General features: G+C 37.9%; 2 protein-coding genes across 7 annotated transcripts in view; one reads left to right on the top strand and one right to left on the bottom strand.

The window, feature by feature from the left end:
- amot (angiomotin) overlaps positions 1-10,114 on the top strand; it is a 35,190-nt gene extending 25,076 nt beyond the window's left edge. For all 5 annotated transcript variants that reach the window (XM_087806943.1, XM_087806939.1, XM_087806942.1 and 2 more), the window contains 9 exons: positions 730-874; positions 990-1,082; positions 1,905-2,050; positions 3,012-3,161; positions 3,237-3,433; positions 6,887-7,021; positions 7,105-7,343; positions 8,439-8,687; positions 9,852-10,114. In XM_087806943.1, coding sequence (XP_087663069.1) covers positions 730-874; positions 990-1,082; positions 1,905-2,050; positions 3,012-3,161; positions 3,237-3,433; positions 6,887-7,021; positions 7,105-7,343; positions 8,439-8,687; positions 9,852-9,991 — 1,494 coding nt within the window. In that variant the 3' untranslated portion in view covers positions 9,992-10,114. The remainder of the gene's footprint in view (positions 1-729; positions 875-989; positions 1,083-1,904; positions 2,051-3,011; positions 3,162-3,236; positions 3,434-6,886; positions 7,022-7,104; positions 7,344-8,438; positions 8,688-9,851) is intronic.
- Positions 10,115-13,500: 3,386 nt separating this feature from the next.
- Positions 13,501-19,271, bottom strand: LOC148065968 (mitochondrial fission factor homolog B-like). 2 transcript variants are annotated; one of them, XM_087806944.1, is made up of 8 exons: positions 19,199-19,271; positions 18,121-18,310; positions 17,912-18,036; positions 17,692-17,792; positions 17,123-17,311; positions 16,280-16,363; positions 14,709-14,778; positions 13,501-14,574 (listed from the first exon to the last, which is right to left on the bottom strand). In XM_087806944.1, exons 2-8 carry the CDS (start codon positions 18,305-18,307, stop codon positions 14,443-14,445), a joined length of 888 nt encoding a protein of 295 aa, XP_087663070.1. In that variant the 5' UTR covers positions 18,308-18,310; positions 19,199-19,271; the 3' UTR covers positions 13,501-14,442. The 2 variants fall into 2 exon arrangements, with proteins under 2 accessions (XP_087663070.1, XP_087663071.1); XM_087806945.1 differs by having other exon boundaries at positions 18,121-18,307; positions 19,199-19,267.
- Positions 19,272-19,655: the final 384 nt, after the last annotated feature.

The raw sequence follows: 19,655 nt of genomic DNA, 5'->3' as shown, positions 1-19,655 counted from the left end.
TCCTGTAATAAAGCAGCACTATGTAACATTTAAATGAGTATTTTTACATAACAAATATATATATATAAATGTAAAATAATCCTGTTTTGAAGCAGCAGCATGTCACATTTAAATACATGTTTATACCTAAGTTAAAAAATATATATATAGCAGGGCTACATCACATTTAAATACATATCTTTACATTCAAATAAATATATACTTATGTAGCAGCACTACGTAACATTTGTATACATATTTTAAAATGGGAAAAAATATATATATTTAAAATAATAATGTATAATATAAATAATATAATATAAAATAATTGATTAAATTCGTTCTAAGAAACATTTAACTGTGTATTTTTACTGAAATAAATATATATACTTGAGAAAAATCCAGTATTAACGTATGACTACATAACATTTTAATACATATTCCATATTGGAAAACACACAAACTTAAGCAGATGATGTAATAAAGTGGCACCATGTCACATTTAAATCTGTGTATTTACAAATATCAACACTTGAGACAAATCCTGTAATAAAGCAGCACTGAGTAACATTAAAAATACATTCTTTATATTCTCTGTAATGCTTTAATCAAGAAGATATTATGTGCACATTGTATCTAAAAAAAAAAGTAACATCCCTTTTTCTTCGATACTTCCTACAATCGATATATGATGTAGGATTGTGTTAATGTTTTAAGTCAATATTTTCCCCTTAAACCTTTATCCTGCAGCTGGAGACGGAGATCCAGCTGGTGTCAGAAGCCTACGAAAACCTGGCCAAGTCCTCCTCCAAGAGGGAGTCCCTGGAGAAGACCATGAGAAACAAACTGGAGCTGGAAGTGCGTCGGCTGCACGACTTCAACAGAGACCTTCGAGGTGAGCGGCTGGAGAGCGACTCTTTAGATGTCAAATAACCAGCAAAAAAAAGGTTGAAGGTGTTCGCAAATAACTACTGCGATTAATTCAGTCTTCACTACAACTGTGTGTCTAGAGCGCATGGAGACGGCTAACAAGCAGCTCGCAGCCAAAGAGTGCGACGCCTCTGAGGAGAACCGCACAACCATCTCGCAGCTTCTTGTAGAAAGTGAGCACAAACACACACACACACGTATATTTATGTGTTTTAATATTTAAAAAAAGTTAAAATCCAAAAATCGACTCCCTAGTGTAAATTTACTTAATTAATATTAAAGGAATTAAAAAAAAGAAAGTGTATATAAAGTAGTGATGATCTCATGAAGCTTCATGAAGCAGTCATTATTTTTCAGAGTCCACTAGATGGCGCCTCTGCACCATTTTCCATTGTTTTAAACGACTGTTCTAATGAAACATCACATCATTTTTAAACTGGTGGCGCCACCTACTGACCTCTGAACAACATGGCACATGAAGCTTCGTCAACCCATAGCTAATATATAGTTCAGTACTTGAGTATTTGTTGCAAGAATGGAAATACATGGCATAATTATAAATAAATAAATACAAAAGTAAATGTATTAATACATTAATAACTATGACAACATTTTAATTTATTAAAAAAAATAATAAAGTATGGACCTATTTCTGTGTGTATATATATTATGTATTTCAACTTTTATTAATTGTTACATTTAATTATTTATGTATTTCGTGATTTCAACATTTATTTATTTGTAATGATGTACTTTATCGTTCCTTCGTAGTGTTGCACTTTACTTGTTCATTGTTGTAATTTTGCAATCTCATATACAGCGTTGTTATATATTAATAGTGTATTGTATTATTGTTATTATTATGTTTTAATACAAACACTGTATGTTTAATCTAATGTTAATTTATGTTGAAGCTATTTTTTCTTTTTAATTTTCTCTTGTGACGACTGACGTTTGAGTAAAAGTCTCTGACACCATATCGTCTGCACCTCCAGACAAGGAGACTCAGCGTGAGAAGGACAAGCTGGAGATGGAACTGTCGTCTCTTCGCTCGACCACAGAAGACCAGAGGAGACACATCGAGATCAGAGACCAGGCGTTGAACAACGCTCAGGCCAAGGTGGTGAAGCTGGAAGAGGAGGTGAGAGTTACTGGACCAACGTTTACCTTTTTATTGAAATTACGGGAGTTTTGTTTTTTGCGGCTTTTACTGTCCTCTGGCTCAGCTCAATGTGTTCTGAAAAAAGTTTGAAAGGGATTTTGATATTTTAGTTTAAACATCTGGTAGATATTCAACTTGACTGTGAGATTAAAAAGTTAATAAACTTATATTTTATAACAATTGAATTCAATTATTTCTATATTAAAAAGTTAATTAATTTATATTTTATAACAATTGAATTCAATAATTTCTATATTAAAAAGTTAATTTATTTATATTTTTTAACAATTGAATTCAATAATTTCTATATTAAAAAGTTAATTAATTTATATTTTATAACAATTGAATTCAATAATTTCTATATTAAAAAGTTAATTGATTCATATTTTACAACAATTGATCAATAATTTATATATTAAAAAAAAAAGTATTTATATTTTATAACTATTAAATTCAATAATTTCTATATTGAAAAGTGAATAAATTTATATTTTATAACAATTGCATTAAATAATTTGTATATTAAAAAAATATTTTTTTGCAATTAAATTCAATCATTTCTATATTGAAAAGTTAATTAATTTATTATTATTATTTTAATGTTAAATACATTTTTGATTGAATCATTGAATACAATATTTTCTATATTAAAAGTATTTAATTTACATTTTTCAACGGTTTAATTCAATGTTTTTTTTAATATTTTAAGGTCGAATACATTTTGAATAAATAATTAAATCTAATATTTTCTCTATTCATCCAACCTTATAATATAAAAATCATTGAATAAAGAACAATTTAAGATTTGAATATAGAAACTATTGAATTAACTGAAAACATTTGAAAATGATGTTGTATTGTATGTATTTATATTCTGTAGTTCTGTTCTTTTAAAAATGTGTGTTTTCAAACGAGAGCTAACTACGGTGTGTGTGTGAAGCTGAAGAAGAAGCAGGTGTACGTGGAGAAGGTGGAGCGTATGCAGCAGGCTCTGGCTCAGCTTCAGGCCACCTGTGAGAAGCGAGAGCAGCTGGAGCATCGACTCCGGACCCGACTGGAGCGCGAGCTGGAGTCTCTGCGCATGCAGCAGGTTCGCTGCTACAGAACCAGTCAACCCTTCTCAACCCTCGGTTCCTGACGTTCCGTTTCCTGTTTCCTGCTCCAGAGACACGGATCCTCTCACGGCAACAACTCGGTCCCGTCCGAGTACAACGCCACGGCGCTGATGGAGCACCTGAGGGAGAAGGAGGAGCGGATCCTGGCGCTGGAGGCCGACATGACCAAGTGGGAGCAGAAGTACCTGGAGGAGAGCGTGATGAGGCAGTTCGCTCTGGACGCCGCCGCCTCCGTGGCCACGAGGAGGTGACTCGCCATGTTCAAGTTGAAGAAATGCAACAAAATGTGTTTGTGGTATCCCTTGCGTTGTCTCTGGATCAAGGTGACCTTAAGACCCAGAGACAAAAGTGTTTGTGGTATCCATGGTGTTGTCTTTGGGTCAAGGTGACCTTGAGGCCCCGAAACAAATGTGTTTGTGGTATCCCTTGTGTTGTCTCTGGATCAAGGTGACCTTAAGACCCAGCAAACAAAGGTGTTTGTGGTATCCCTTGTGTTGTCTCTGGGTCAAGGTGACCTTAAGACCCAGAAACAAAAGTGTTTGTGGTATCCCTTGTGATGTCTCTGGGTCAAGGTGACCTTAAGACCCAGAAAAAAAAGTTTTTGTGGTATCCCGTGTGTTGTCTCTGGGTCAAGTTGACCTTAAGACCCAGAAATAAAGTGTTTGTGGTATCCCTTGTGATGTCTCTGGGTCAATGTGACCTTAAGACCCAGAAAAAAAAGTTTTTGTGGTATCCCGTGTGTTGTCTCTGGGTCAAGTTGACCTTAAGACCCAGCAAACAAAGGTGTTTGTGGTATCCCTTGTGATGTCTCTGGGTCAAGGTGACCTTAAGACCCAGAAACAAAAGTGTTTGTGGTATCCCTTGTGATGTCTCTGGGTCAATGTGACCTTAAGACCCAGAAACAAAAGTTTTTGTGGTATCCCGTGTGTTGTCTCTGGGTCAAGTTGACCTTAAGACCCAGAAACAAAGTGTTTGTGGTATCCCTTGTGATGTCTCTGGGTCAATGTGACCTTAAGACCCAGAAAAAAAAGTTTTTGTGGTATCCCGTGTGTTGTCTCTGGATCAAGGTGACCTTAAGACCCAGCAAACAAAGGTGTTTGTGGTATCCCTTGTGTTGTCTCTGGGTCAAGGTGACCTTAAGACCCAGAAACAAAAGTGTTTGTGGTATCCCTTGTGATGTCTCTGGGTCAAGGTGACCTTAAGACCCAGAAAAAAAAAGTTTTTGTGGTATCCCGTGTGTTGTCTCTGGGTCAAGTTGACCTTAAGACCCAGCAAACAAAGGTGTTTGTGGTATCCCTTGTGTTGTCTCTAGGTCAAGGTGACCTTAAGACCCAGAAACAAAAGTGTTTGTGGTATCCCTTGTGATGTCTCTGGGTCAAGGTGACCTTAAGACCCAGAAAAAAAAAGTTTTTGTGGTATCCCGTGTGTTGTCTCTGGGTCAAGTTGACCTTAAGACCCAGAAACAAAGTGTTTGTGGTATCCCTTGTGATGTCTCTGGGTCAATGTGACCTTAAGACCCAGAAAAAAAAGTTTTTGTGGTATCCTGTGTGTTGTCTCTGGGTCAAGTTGACCTTAAGACCCAGAAAAAAAAGTTTTTGTGGTATCCCGTGTGTTGTCTCTGGATCAAGGTGACCTTAAGACCCAGCAAACAAAGGTGTTTGTGGTATCCCTTGTGTTGTCTCTGGGTCAAGGTGACCTTAAGACCCAGAAACAAAAGTGTTTGTGGTATCCCTTGTGATGTCTCTGGGTCAAGGTGACCTTAAGACCCAGAAAAAAAAGTTTTTGTGGTATCCCGTGTGTTGTCTCTGGGTCAAGTTGACCTTAAGACCCAGAAACAAAGTGTTTGTGGTATCCCTTGTGATGTATCTGGGTCAAGGTGACCTTAAGACCCAGAAAAAAAAGTTTTTGTGGTATCCCGTGTGTTGTCTCTGGATCAAGGTGACCTTAAGACCCAGCAAACAAAGGTGTTTGTGGTATCCCTTGTGTTGTCTCTGGGTCAAGGTGACCTTAAGACCCAGCAAACAGAGGTGTTTGTGGTATCCCTTGTGTTGTCTCTGGGTCAAGGTGACCTTAAGACCCAGCAAACAAAGGTGTTTGTGGTATCCCTTCTGTTGTCTCTGGGTCAAGGTGACCTTAAGACCCAGAAACAAAAGTGTTTGTGGTATCCCTTGTGATGTCTCTGGGTCAAGGTGACCTTAAGACCCAGAAAAAAAAGTTTTTGTGGTATCCCGTGTGTTGTCTCTGGATCAAGGTGACCTTAAGACCCAGCAAACAAAGGTGTTTGTGGTATCCCTTGTGTTGTCTCTGGGTCAAGGTGACCTTAAGACCCAGAAACAAAAGTGTTTGTGGTATCCCTTGTGATGTCTCTGGGTCAAGGTGACCTTAAGACCCAGCAAACAAAGGTGTTTGTGGTATCCCTTGTGTTGTCTCTGGGTCAAGTTGACCTTAAGACCCAGAAACAAAGTGTTTGTGGTATCCCTTGTGATGTCTCTGGGTCAAGGTGACCTTAAGACCCAGAAAAAAAACTTTTTGTGGTATCCCGTGTGTTGTCTCTGGATCAAGTTGACCTTAAGACCCAGAAACAAAAGTGTTTGTGGTATCCCGTGTGTTGTCTCTGGGTCAAGTTGACCTTAAGACCCAGAAACAAAGTGTTTGTGGTATCCCTTGTGATGTCTCTGGGTCAATGTGACCTTAAGACCCAGAAAAAAAAGTTTTTGTGGTATCCCGTGTGTTGTCTCTGGATCAAGTGGACCTTAAGACCCAGCAAACAAAGGTGTTTGTGGTATCCCTTGTGATGTCTCTGGGTCAATGTGACCTTAAGACCCAGAAAAAAAAGTTTTTGTGGTATCCCGTGTGTTGTCTCTGGATCAAGGTGACCTTAAGACCCAGCAAACAAAGGTGTTTGTGGTATCCCTTGTGTTGTCTCTGGGTCAAGGTGACCTTAAGACCCAGAAACAAAAGTGTTTGTGGTATCCCTTGTGATGTCTCTGGGTCAAGGTGACCTTAAGACCCAGCAAACAAAGGTGTTTGTGGTATCCCTTGTGTTGTCTCTGGGTCAAGGTGACCTTAAGACCCAGAAACAAAAGTGTTTGTGGTATCCCTTGTGATGTCTCTGGGTCAAGGTGACCTTAAGACCCAGAAAAAAAACTTTTTGTGGTATCCCGTTAGTTGTCTCTGGATCAAGTTGACCTTAAGACCCAGAAACAAAGGTGTTTGTGGTATCCCTTGTGTTGTATCTGGGTTCAAGGTAAACAACCTCCACCGATGCATATGTATTTATGGAAGCCAGGGAGGTCGTTCACCTTGACCCAGAGACAACACAAGGGATACTTTAAACCTATTTGTTTTCGGGTAATTGGGTCATCTTGACCCAATGACAACACAATGGATACCACAAAAACTTTTGTTTTTTGGGGGAATTGGGTCACCTTGACCCAATGACTACAAAAGGGATACTTTAAACACATTTGTTTTCGAGGAAAACATAACACACGATAGATTTCTTAAATAAAAAAACACATAAAATAGATCAAAAATGGCCCAAATTCTGATTCAAACCACACAAAAATCCATAAAAAATCGTCAAATTTGTCAGAACAAGTCTTGACCTCTGGTCCCCCCCCCCGGCTACTTTGAGACCCCTAAATCAGAGTGTTTTCTTCTGGTCAGTCCAAATTTGACGTTTTATTTTTATTTTTAGGGACACTTCGTCCAGCTCGGGAATCATCAGTCACTCGCCCTGCAGCAGCTACGACACGTCCGTGGAAGCAAGAATCCAGAAGGAGGAAGAAGAAATCATGATGGCCAACCGGCGCTGCATGGACATGGAGAGCAGGTCCGTCTTTGGATTGATTTTTAATAAATATTCAAGATAAAGTTTTAAACAAAGACCCAACATGCCCTCTGTCGTGCCCCCAGGATCAAGAACCTGCACGCTCAGATCATCGAGAAGGACGCCATGATCAAGGTCTTGCACCAGCGCTCCAGGAAGGAGCCCGTCAAGTCGGACGGGCCGGCCACCATGAGACCCTCCAAGTCCCTCATGTCCATCTCCAACACCGGCTCGGGAGGTTCGGGTCTCCTGTCCCACAGCCTGGGCATGAACAGCTCCCCCATCACCGAGGAGCGCCGGGACAGCAGCTGGAAAGGCAGTCTGGGTAAAGATGGTGGAACCGCTGATGCAGTTTCAGTTGTTTTACTGTTTTTTTTAAATGTTTTAATTTTTATTGGAGTAAAAAAATGAATTAACTAAATAATTGGATTTAATTACTCAGAATCAGAAACGCTTTTATTTTAACTCAGGGTTTGTTTATTTTTCTTTGGTCACTGTAGAGATTAAAATAAATGAAAGAAATATTAATGAACGAAGTATTATAAAAATAAAAGGTATAACATTAAAATGGGAACAAAGAAATAAAAAAAATAATAAAAAAATAATATTAAATAAAAAAACATATTAATAAAAGAATACTACTACTTATTCTACTATTTCTACTTCCACTACTACTACGTCTACTTCTACTTCTACTACTACTTATTCTACTACTTCTACTAATAATTCTTCTACTACTTTTACCTCTACTACTTCTAATTCTACTACTACTTTTTCTACTACTTCTACTACTACCACTTATTCGACTACTTCTACTTCTACATCTACTTCCACTATCACTACTTCTACTTCTACAATTTCTACCTCTACTTCCACTATTACTACTTATATTTCTACTACTACTTATTCTACTACTTCCACATCTACTTCCACTACTACTACAACTTCTACTACTCCTAGTAGTCCAGTTGTTTTACTGTTTGTTTAAATGTTTTTAATGCATTTAATATTTTAAAGCATAATATATTTTTTTAAATCAAATTATTTCTATATTTAAGGGTTTAATTGTTTTTTTTATTATTTATTTGGTAATTCAAATGTCAAAACATTTTTGTTACACATAGAGTTTAATATTCTTATTCCAATAATTCGAAAAAAAGCCTTTTGAATTCAATTTCAAAATGATACCAACATTTTAATTTTGAATTTAAAAGGCTAAACGATTGTCGAATTCAGGAAATAATTATTGTTATTTTTTTAATTATTTAATCAGAAAATGAATCTGTGTGTAAATAAAAAAAGAACTATTTATTCATTTTGAAAATATTCCATTATTAAAATTCAATTATTAAACAAAACCTTTAAAATAATAATTAAAAAGGAATTAATGCGTTAAAATGCTTCTATTGGTCTCCTTCAGGACTTCTTCTGGGACCAGAGTTCCGGTCGGAGTCTCTCCGGACCGAGTCCATCTCCTCGTCGCCCTCCCCGGTGCTGCCGTCCACGCCCATGTACGCCGGACACTCCAAGACGGGCAGCAGGGACAGCTGCACCCAGACAGAGAGGGGTCAGGACGGCAGCAAGCCCAGCACCCCCGCCCTGCAGAGCATGACGCTGCCCGCTCGCCTGTCCAGTCCCAGTCCGGTCTACATACCGGACCGTATAGCAGGTCAGTCCCAGGACTTTAATGTCTGTTTATTGTCAGTATTGAACACAACACAGACATTTTTTCTGTAGCGATTACAGTTTTGAATAAAATTGAATGAAATAAAACGGAATAAGAGAAAATAATGGGCTGAAAGTTGGATGTAACGACGCGAAAGCATTCGATCAAGTAGCTCTGTGATCGTTTAGTAATGTCTTGTGTAATGTATTCATTAAGGAAATATAATAAAATAAAATACATAACATTAAACTGGCAACATAGTAATAAAAATGACAAAATAAGAGGTATTTCATTAAAGACTACTAATACTTATTCTGCTACTACTTCTACTACTATTATTCTATTACTTTGAATACTACTGCTTAGACTACTACTACTTTGACTACTACTACTTCTACATCTACTTCTACTACTACTACTTCTACAACTTCTACCTCTACTTTTACCTTTACTTCGACTTCTACTTCAACTGATACTACTACTTATTATTCTTCTACTACTACTACTTCTGCTACTACTTATTATTCTACTTTTACCTTTACTTCGACTTCTACTTCAGCTGATACTAACACTTATTATTCTTCCACTACTACTACTTCTACTTCTACTTCTAATTATTCTACTACTTATTCTTCTTCCACTACTACTACTTCTAATTATTCTACTACTTATTCTTCTTCCACTACTACTACTTCTACCTCTACTACTTCTCTTTCTCTTTCCACTAATACTACTTCTACTTCTAATACTTCTACTACTCTTCCTTCTTCTTCCACTACTACTACTTCTACTTCTAATTATTCTACAACTTATCCTTCTTCCACTACTACTACTTCTACCTCTACTACTTCTCTTTCTTCTTTCACTTCTACTACTTCTAATTCTAATACTTCTACTACCCCTTTTTATTCCACTACTTCTACTTATTCTTCTTCTTCTACTTCTATTACTTCTTCTCCTTCTACTTTTCATTATTTTCTCCTTCTCTTTTTCTTCTTCTCAACCTTTTTATTTCATTGTTTCACATCAGTCTTTCTTCTTTATGCCATCATTTGTATTTATTCCACTCATTTTTACTTTGACTTCTAATAAAAATGCTTTCAAGCATTTAAGTAGAATGTGTTTGAATAAACTGACTCGCCTGCTTTTACCTCCTCCCTCCACCAGATGTCCCCGTCTTCCTCTCCAGCACCTTGGATCGGAGGGTCCCGGTGCAGTCGCACTCGCAGCCTCATCAGCAGGCTCCGCCCCCTTCCACTCCCGGCCAGCAGGAGGCCGACGGCGACATGGTGGAGATCCTCATCTGACCCTGGATGATGGACACGAAGCCTTCATGTCAGTCCTGGTGACGACCAAACGCCACTCAATGGTTCACTCCACGGCCCGTCCGTGGCTTACGTTGGTTTCCTTCAGGTACTCCATCCCTTTCCTTTGAGTAATGTGAAAACCGTGGGAGGATCGTTGTGTGTATTTTGACGCAGAAACGCACAACAAGATGTCCCGCCTGCTCTACCACAGATTTTCAGACCCAAAATTAAACTAAAGCGCTTTTTTTGTACTTTGTTAAAAAGCAGCCAAATTGTAGCCCATGGTTAAGACTTAAAAGACTTCCTGCTTCTCCACGACAAAATAAGGGGGGCCACCTACTGGACAGAATGGGTGGTACACTAGTTGCAAAGTGGTGCTGCAGATGTACGACAAAGATACGTACTTTGGACTGACAGTTTTTTTTTTCGGGGGGGATACTAGAGTCTAACTTGACTTAATGTGTTTGTTTTTTTATTCCAGTAGTTGTCCACAAGTATTTTAATCACCTTTTTTTAAAAAAAAAACTAAGTTGTGTGTTTCCTGTAATGTTAATAAGTGCCTCAATTATTTATAATCTAATTTTGAAGGAGAGGAAACAAGAGGGAGACCACCAGACAATCATTTGTTTTATTTAGTTTTATTACTTATTAATGTGAAGTCACGACAAATCATAATCTCTGTGGAGGAAACAGCAGCCCTTTAAAAAAAATGTGTTTACTCGGGGAGATGCAGGGGGGGAGCCCACTGGTTGGGTCTTTAATCGATGTTGGTTTCCATCGTCAAACATTAATCATCTATAAAATAATGACCACTTAAAGCAGCTCTACTTGACATTTTGACATCCAACAAAAAGACGTGCAGTAATGGCAGCATAACAGAGAAGCCACTACCATGTCCTAGACACTAGGGGGAGCCAGAAACAACAATGTCAATCTAACCTATTGCTGCTTTAATTGATATTGTGTAGATTCTTGCCAATATATGTCAGGTTTTCCACTCTACAGTGATGAGTTGCAATCAAAAAACAAACTCACTAGATTTTCTATTTTCCAGATAAAGATTTTTCAAAGGAAAAAATAAAAAATTCCCCCTCAAACCTCCTCAGGGATCGACATTTAATCGTTGACCCTAGTTGGCAACAACCGAGATAGCGAGATATCTGTCAGATAACAAAGCTTAGCTGCTAGATAGCAACTATGTCTAACTATTATATATACAACTATTTGCTTTGTTGTCAGCAAAACACAAGCTAGCGAGGAATCTGTCTGACAACAAACAATATCAATGCTAGTTAGCAACAAACGATTTGGCAAGATATATATCCGACAACCAAGCATTTAATCATTTATGCCATTTAGAGAGATCTCTTGTTAGCCTGTGTGTTGCTAACTAGCGTCAACGATTAAAGCCTTGTAGTCACACAGATATGTTGCTAGCTTGTGTGTTTTTGACAACAAAGCATTTTAACGTTGATGCTAGTTAGTAACTCAAGAGTTAGCTAGAATGCTGTCTGAAAACAAAGAATTACATTGTTAACACGAGTTAGCAACACATGAGCTAGCTAGATACGTGTCTGACGACAAAACAGTTAATCGTTGACGCTAGTTGGCAACACAAGAGCTAGCTAGATAGCTATCTGAAATTAAGCATTTAATCATTGATGCTATTTAGAGGGATATCTTGTTAGCCTGTGTGTTGCTATCTAGCATCAATGATTAAATGCCTTGTAGTCACACAGATATGTTGCTAGCTTGTGTGTTTTTTACAAGAAGGCATTTTATCGTTGATGCTAGTTAGCAACACAAGAGCTATCTAGAACTCTGTCTGAAAACAAAGTATTTAATTGTTGAAACACAAGCTACCTAGATACGTGTTTGACAGTAATCGTTGAAGCTGGTTAGCAACACTCGAGCTAGCAAGATATCTATCTGACAACCAAAAATGTCATTGTGGACGCTAGTTAGCAACAAAAGAGCTAGCAACATTTCTGTCTGACGATGTAGAATTTCATCGTTGATGCTAGTTAGCGACATAAAAGCTAGTTAGCGACAGTAAATTCGTCTCTTCCTTCAACCATGGGCTGCCAACAAGAATCTGCAGAATTTTAAACAGGTGGTCATATTGTTATGGTCGATTAACCTCCATGGATCAGTGGGTGGGTTGTGGGAGGGAACTGAGGGAAGTTCTGGATGCACTTCACTGTGAGAATGTAAAAATGTCTGGCACTTGCTTTTGTCTATATTTTTTTCCAATTTTTGTTTAAAAATGTCACTTGAATGGAGCTGTAAGGCACTTAAGAGAGACCAGACCTCTGCTCTCGTGTGGAGGTGACGTCCAACCATTTGTTCATCGCTCTTTGGTGCGTCACTACAACAAAAAGACTAAAAACCAAAACCAGTCAGGACCAAAGACACTCGGACAAACTATCCGGACTTTAAAAAAAAAAGAAAAGTGACTCTTATTTCAAGAGACGTCACTGGAGTTCTCGTCAAGGTGGACTTTTGCTCTGAATCTGAGCTTCTCCAAAATCCGTCTCGTGTTTCAGTTTCAAGGAAGTGTCACGTCTTCAGAAAAAAAAAATCATTTGTAGCTACAAAAAAAGCAACCTTTGTTCTGGATGTTGTGACGTTTTTTTTTGTTTTTTTTTAAGGATGTAAAACTATCAGGATGATCCAGTTTTGGTGGAGATTCCAAATGAATGTGTGAACTGTAGTCACAGGCACATGCTTGTCTCTGTCGGGTCATGTGACCTGACAGGGGGCAAAGGTGGACAAAGGACCTTGTGGGACCTTCAGGTGGGACGGCCCAAAGTCATGTGACCATGTGGTGGACTAGGATTTTTGTCAGCATCATAACAAGACCGAAGCAATCGAAAAAAAGAACATAAATTCAGATTTAAATACTTTATAAACGTGAAAAGTAATGTGACGCCATTCTACACAGTCTCACATTGTCCTATTTCTAAAGAACATTTTTATAAATCTGTGGTCACGTACATATAAGTATGTTAAGGAAAAGAAATGCTGCCTATTTTTTGCAAAGTAATGACTGTCCAAGGAAGTTGGGGAAGGACAATGATGGGGAAAAGAAAGACCAGTCCCACCTGAAAGACCCTCAAAACTCAGTCCTGCTTTTACACGTCTAGCTCTATGCAAGGTTGCCTAGGTGTTAACGTTAACATCCGGAATGATCCGTAGCTGCACTAAATCATAACAATCAGTGTTACCATGTGACCTTTTAATGCCATGCACTTCCTGTCTGTACATTCCTTCACTTCCTGTCCAGACTACGACCAAGCTTCAACCACCAGCCTTCGAAAAAAAACAAACTACAAACTTGAGGCGTCACGTATACAATGATCATCTCAAAACTTGACTGTCTGAAACTCACAACTGTATCAAAAATGACTCCAAAAGTCTAATAAACATGTTTGTACTCATGTCCTACAAGTTTGTTTTCATCTCCCACCACTAGAGGGCGACAGCGTGCAGCATGACGACACGACGACAGTGTTTGATTATGTTTAATGCTTTGAGTTGTTCAAGAAATGACTCTACAGCCTAATACAAACAAAAAAGACATTAACAAAAAGAAAATGTAACAGACAGTATTCCCACATACATGCCGAGTAACAAACTATTTTTTGTGTGATCTATGTGGAAAAATACATTTAGGTTTTATTTTATAAAAAGTATTTACCTTTGATAATAAATGTATTAAAATATATTTTTACATTCTTTGTGTTGTGTTGCCCAAAATATCCAGCAATTATTGATGCGAGTGATGCCTTTTCATGACTCCTTTTATATTAATAAAAAGACAAACTTAAATGTGCTTTAATTTTATTATTAAAGCTTCCCTTAATTTGTAATTTAACATACTTTCGTGATCAAGTTCCTGTTGCGTCACACAAAAATCTGACGACTAGTGAAGTGAAACAAAATGTCCCATTAAAGCTGTTTAATATTCCACAACACAAATATCTGCAGATAAATGATTTTAAACTGTGTGTCTGGTCATTATGTGATGGACTGGTTAATAGTTTTGTATAGAGAAACATGCCATCATATATAAGGAAGTAGTACTATTTGGGATTTCAAACACATTCATTTCTTCATTAAAGAACAATTCTTTTTACCCTAAAAAGCTCTGAAAAGTTTTAGTTATTTGGCTATACCCACCTGGACTCACAGAAAATTGACTTTTCTCTGTAAAAACAGCAAAAATAAATGCTCAAGAAACTTAGATTCTTAGATTCATCTTCCTGACTACCTGATCGGGACTCGATGAAAGATGATCGAGGCATGAAACGGAACCACAGAGCTGGTTCAAAGTTCAGCTCTACTCCAGCATCTGAGGGTCCATCATCCAGGAGTGTCCCCCGTCCTCTCACTGCATCACTACTTCTTCAGGAATATGTAACTTTCACTTGTGTACGAACGCCGTCGTGTCATCGGCGCACCCACAGCCAGACGTTCAGCAGGCAGGCGGAGAACAGCAGCGAGAACAGCAGAACCTCGGTGTTGCGACGCTCAAAGTTGTTCCTCTCCAGTGCGGCGAGACGACGACTGATCTTTATCACCTGCAGGGGGAGATGGAGAGACACGAGGAGAATAAGAGATGACGTTAAAAAGACAATCTTTAGTCATCGAAGAGGGAAAGCTATAGAGGGTAAACCCTCTGTATTTTTAGGGAGTTATAGATAGTGAGACATACTTGTCTTCTGAGGACAATGAGCTCCACAGCAGATCCTCCGTCCTCTTCAGTGCTCCAGGTCTCCATCGCTCTGGACACACATATTTATACAGTTATTTTCTAACTATAATTGATTTTTAAAATGTTAAAATGTATATTGTTCTTTCAAATTATATTTTACTTTAATTTGAACAAAGTGTGTGTAAAGTAAAACATTCCATTTTATTTATTAATTAACGTATAAAAAAAGAATATTAAAATATTCACAACTTTTGTTCATTTGTGTTGAAATTACCGTATTTTCTGGACTATAAGTCGCAGTTTTTTTTTCATAGTTTGGCCGGGGGTGCCACTTATACTCTGGAGCTACATATGTGTGAAATGATTAACACATTATTACCGGTATATCATTTCACATGTTATTTTCACACTAAACCACAAGAGGGCGCTCTAGGCCTGTGTTGATAATTTTGACGTAGAAGAAGAAGCGCCGCATCTTCTACCTCCAGAGTTAGCGGAGTTGTTTAAAAGTGACACCGAGGATGAAGATTTCATTGGATTTGAGTTATTCATGCATGCATGTTATTTAATCTATAGTTATCTGAATAACTCTTATTCAGCCTATTCTATTCTATTTTTGTTTTAAATTGTCTTTCAAGATGACATGTCTGTTCTTGGTGTTGGATTGTATCAAATAAATTTCCCCCAAAAATGCGACTTGTACTCGAGTGCGACTTATATATGTTTTTTCCTTCTTTATTATGCATTTTATGGCTGGTGCAACTTGTACTCCGGAGTGACTTATAGTCCGGAAAATACAGTAAGTAACTACATCCTCCGCAGCTAGAGTAAAAATGAAATTGTGCCATGACTAAGGACGAGAGGATACAGTGACTCCAGCAGCTTTTAAAGCTGATGTTTGGACATATTTTGGTCTGAAAACTAGTGAAAGCAGTTAAAGAGTCATGTGGTCTGTAAATTCTGCAACACCAGAGTCAAGTACTCTGACAATACTACTACTAATACAATATATCGTATTGTTGTCCTTGTGTTGGGATACGCATAGCCAGATTCTTGCCGATACGCAGCCATAGAGGCACGTGGTACCATGACATTGCAATTGTACTTCTCCGGCACTAGGGGCGCTAAAACCATCTCATTGAAAAACATCACCTTAACGTTATCGAAACTCCCCGACTGAGCGAGACCTTCTCGTCATCGCACGTCAGTGGTTCCGACATGGGAGAGACATCAGTCCAAATCCTCAGCTAGTGTGGAGGAGCAGTAAAGAATAGCTTCCACATGAATGGACAGACCATAATAAAGCACACAGAGATGTCGTGTAACAAAGGAGTCCACACTTGATGACATCATAAGTTACACAAGATGCAAAACCGAAGGAGCAGAAGGTAGAGGAGGCAACACATGGTGAAGGAAGTTTCAGGAGGGACGAGTTAAAGCAGTTGTTAGATGGTTAATAGTCTATCTAAGCTTCTAGTGTGAGACACATATTTATTGTGAGGATCATTAGTAAGTTATTGGAATTATTCAACTGTTATAATGAGTAAGTGATGTTCGTAAGAAATCTTCACCTGATCTTGGAGCTTTGGGGGTTTGACGGAGCAGCAGCAGGGGTCACAGCGCGCCCTGGTGGTCGCGTCACTTTACTGCCATGCCTTTACTCCAGTCAGACAAACGAGAGCTCTTATCATTGCACTGCTTAGTGTGAATCGGTTGAGCAGCAGCAGTGCTCCTGCTGGATTCATTTTAATTATTTAATTTAATTAAAGGTTATATTTTCTTCATTCTTCAAACCACGAAAGTGAATCAACCATAAGGGATGTGATCAAATATTGTTACACACAATGTTTTTTGACAACATTGTATCTATATTCAAACGCACAAGTTTCTTTTAAATATATTTCATTTTTTAAATTGTTTTGGCTTTACAATTTGTTTGGTATCATAGTTCTTTTATGGTTTATAGTAAACTAAAGTGTGTGTAAAATAAATGTTGCAAAAAAAAACTAAAACTATGTGTTGCAATTAAACCTTCTGCCACTAGATGGCAGCAGTCATTACGTCCTCCGCAGCTCAAGATACCCATGAGATCCTAGCCATGACTAGGGATGAGAGGATACAGTCGACTCCAGCAGCTTTTAAAGCTGATGTTTGGACATATTTTGGTTTGAAAACAAATGAAAGCAGTTACGACTTCATCAAGAGTCATGTGGTCTGTAAATACTGCAACACCAGAGTCAAGTACTCGACCATACTTCAAATATATAGTTTTTCCTACAGTACTGCTATATATTACTCTGAGTCTGTATCGTGATACGTTTCGTATATCCAGATATTTGCAAATAAACACCCGACTAGCCATATGACACACTGCAGCAACGGTCAATGTAGATTATATGAAACATGACTCTGACCTATACTTATCTACGGACTGTAGGAGGCGCTGTGTGATTTGCAGGCTAAGTTGTCGCGCCGCCTGAAGTAAGGACATTGAAGTCAGGAGTGTGGAGGGCGCAGCAGGTGGAGGGACCGGGACATGCCCGAGGGGGGGCTGCTTGGATTGGGAAGAGGTGGATCTCTGGTGGGTTGGATCTGGACTGGGACTAAAGACGAGGATGGGGACGAAAAAAAAACAACAACAAAGAAAGGGATGATTAAGAAGGAAGTAACAAAGCGAAGGCAAATATCTCAATAGGAGTCATTAGTTAATCTTTCGATGTTAATATTTAACTCTTAACTTATAGTAGCTTTTTTTTTTAATTCAAGGGTTTTTCAGTAGCTTAGTGCTAAAGATTGAGGTTAATCTTCAGCCCATTTCCCAGCCCGGACAAGCTGCACCGGCTGATGTCGGAGGCAACAGATGCTTCACATTTATTTAAAAAGATAGAACGATGTTGGAAGGCAAGGAGCAAACACCTGCCTCAAAACGTCAGAGTATTATTTAGATTGGCAGATCAAAATTTGACATGCTGAAATGACTTACAAGGTGGCGGGGTGCCGGAGGAACATGGGTTTCATGTAAGTGGGTGTGCCAGGGGGAGTTCTGCTGAAGCACTGGTCACTGTAAGACCTCTTGATGGGACTCTGGTAGACAAAAGAAAAATGTTTCTGTTCTAACAAGCTTATGGTTTATCATTAAAAAAAAGAAATAAAGTAAGCAGCATGTGAAAAATGGTAAAGATATGAACGACAATTGAATTTACCTGAGGTACATCTTTGTTGGAGACGTCTCCAGAAAAAGACTCCCAGCTCAGATCCAGACTAGAAGGACTGTAGACAGTTTGTCTTGCAGGACTGAACTGTGGTCTGGGGTTCATGTCACCGGTTTCTATTGGACAAAAAACATCAGCAACATTAAAACAAATTTATATATATATATAAATATAACTTATTTAAGAAATAGAAAACCAACCTGAGTATGTGAGTTTCTCCGGGACTTGCATCGTGAACGCTGGGAGGAACTCCTCTGGCGCCTTGACAGAACCCAGGTCATCACCCATCCATCGCGGGGCAGGGCTGACACTGAGGCGATCTGGAACTTGCATGTTTTTACTGATGGACTCTGTAAAGGCTTGATCGCGATCGGGAATGTGTGACATCTTCTGAGAAGAAAAAAAACATGAGCAGTGGGTTTAATGAAAATTATAACACAATGAGGAAAAAGATAGTTTACAAAAACAATCTATTCGATTGTATATACATGTCAAACAAGGCACTTATGGTGTCAATTATCACAGTTTCTTCCCGACAGATGTTGTCACTTTAAATTCAAACATGGACTAATGCACATACTTTTAAATTAATCATTTTTTTCTTTTTGACTTGCACTGTTGGGAACGTATTTATATATATATATATTTTTAAATATAGTGTTTTTACTGTATTGCTTGTCTGCGCTGAAGGTGGGGGGTGTTTCTAATTTCGTTATACTGTGTATTATGACAAATAAAGGCATTCTATTATATTCTATGATTTGATTTCATAAATGTATCTTTCTGACGTAAAATATAGTTCATTACATACCGGTCCTGATCACGATACATGACAGATACGATATAAAAAATAACGAAAGCGTAATAGAAAAGATAAGTTCATCATTATTATTATTACTATTATTATTATTATTAAATAAAAGCTAAAGTATTTACATGAACAGTTAAACTTCATTGATCCCTCTGCAGATCTCCTACAAAAGTAATTTTATAACGCATTAGTTGTTTTTTTAAAGATTCCATGTCGTTTTTAAATGACTTTGCAACACGATAGTAAAATAATCGATCGATAACAACAACGTAATACAGACTTAACGACCTAAACCAAGCAGAGAATATTGTTTACATCAGACTCCAGGAATGCTACTGAAGCTAAGGTGTTAGCTAACAACAGGTGGTCACGTGTCACTTAATGCCGTTATCCCAACACAGCTTAGTTTAATTCGTTAAAATATAACGTCAAACGTAAAATAGACTTTATACGAAGGGTTGACAAACCTTGGAAAGGATTTCAAAGTGACTTTGCTGCTAAAGTGTCTTCTTTGACAGATGTTTTCTTTCTCTTTGTGGGACACTTTGCAACGAAGGACCGCCCCCTGTCGGCTGGAGGAAGAGCTACTATTATAACTAATAGGCGTTTTAAAAATGTTTGAATTAAATGTATTTATTTATTGAGAACACGTCTACTAATATGCAATTATTGTTAAAATAAAAAAAACAGATATAGATATAAAAGGAAAAATATGTATACAAATGTATCCATATGGAATACGTAATATATAAGCACTAACATATATATGATCTATATTACCTAATGTAATGTAATATAGCATAATATATATGCATATACTAAGCAGATGTCCATGTAAACACAAAATTTACATACATATTACATTATTATTAATCCTTTCATAATCATGTGTGTGTAAACGTTGAGAGACACGAGGTGACCGGT

Source organism: Callionymus lyra, chromosome 14, assembly GCF_982586985.1.
Source record: "Callionymus lyra chromosome 14, fCalLyr1.hap1.1, whole genome shotgun sequence".
NCBI lineage: Eukaryota > Metazoa > Chordata > Actinopteri > Syngnathiformes > Callionymidae > Callionymus > Callionymus lyra.
The sequence above is the reverse complement of the archived record's forward strand: the minus strand, read 5'-3'. Positions and strand labels throughout refer to the sequence as shown.

Excerpts from the sequence above, each read along its gene's own strand:
- LOC148065968 (XM_087806944.1), bottom strand. The coding sequence starts at position 18,307 with ATGTCACACATTCCCGATCGCGATCAAGCCTTTACAGAGTCCATCAGT. Across the intron at positions 16,364-17,122 it reads CAGTCCGTAGATAAGTATAG|GCATGGCAGTAAAGTGACGC; the intron begins GTCAGAGTCATG and ends ACTGGAGTAAAG. Across the intron at positions 14,779-16,279 it reads CCCCAAAGCTCCAAGATCAG|AGCGATGGAGACCTGGAGCA; the intron begins GTGAAGATTTCT and ends ATGTGTGTCCAG.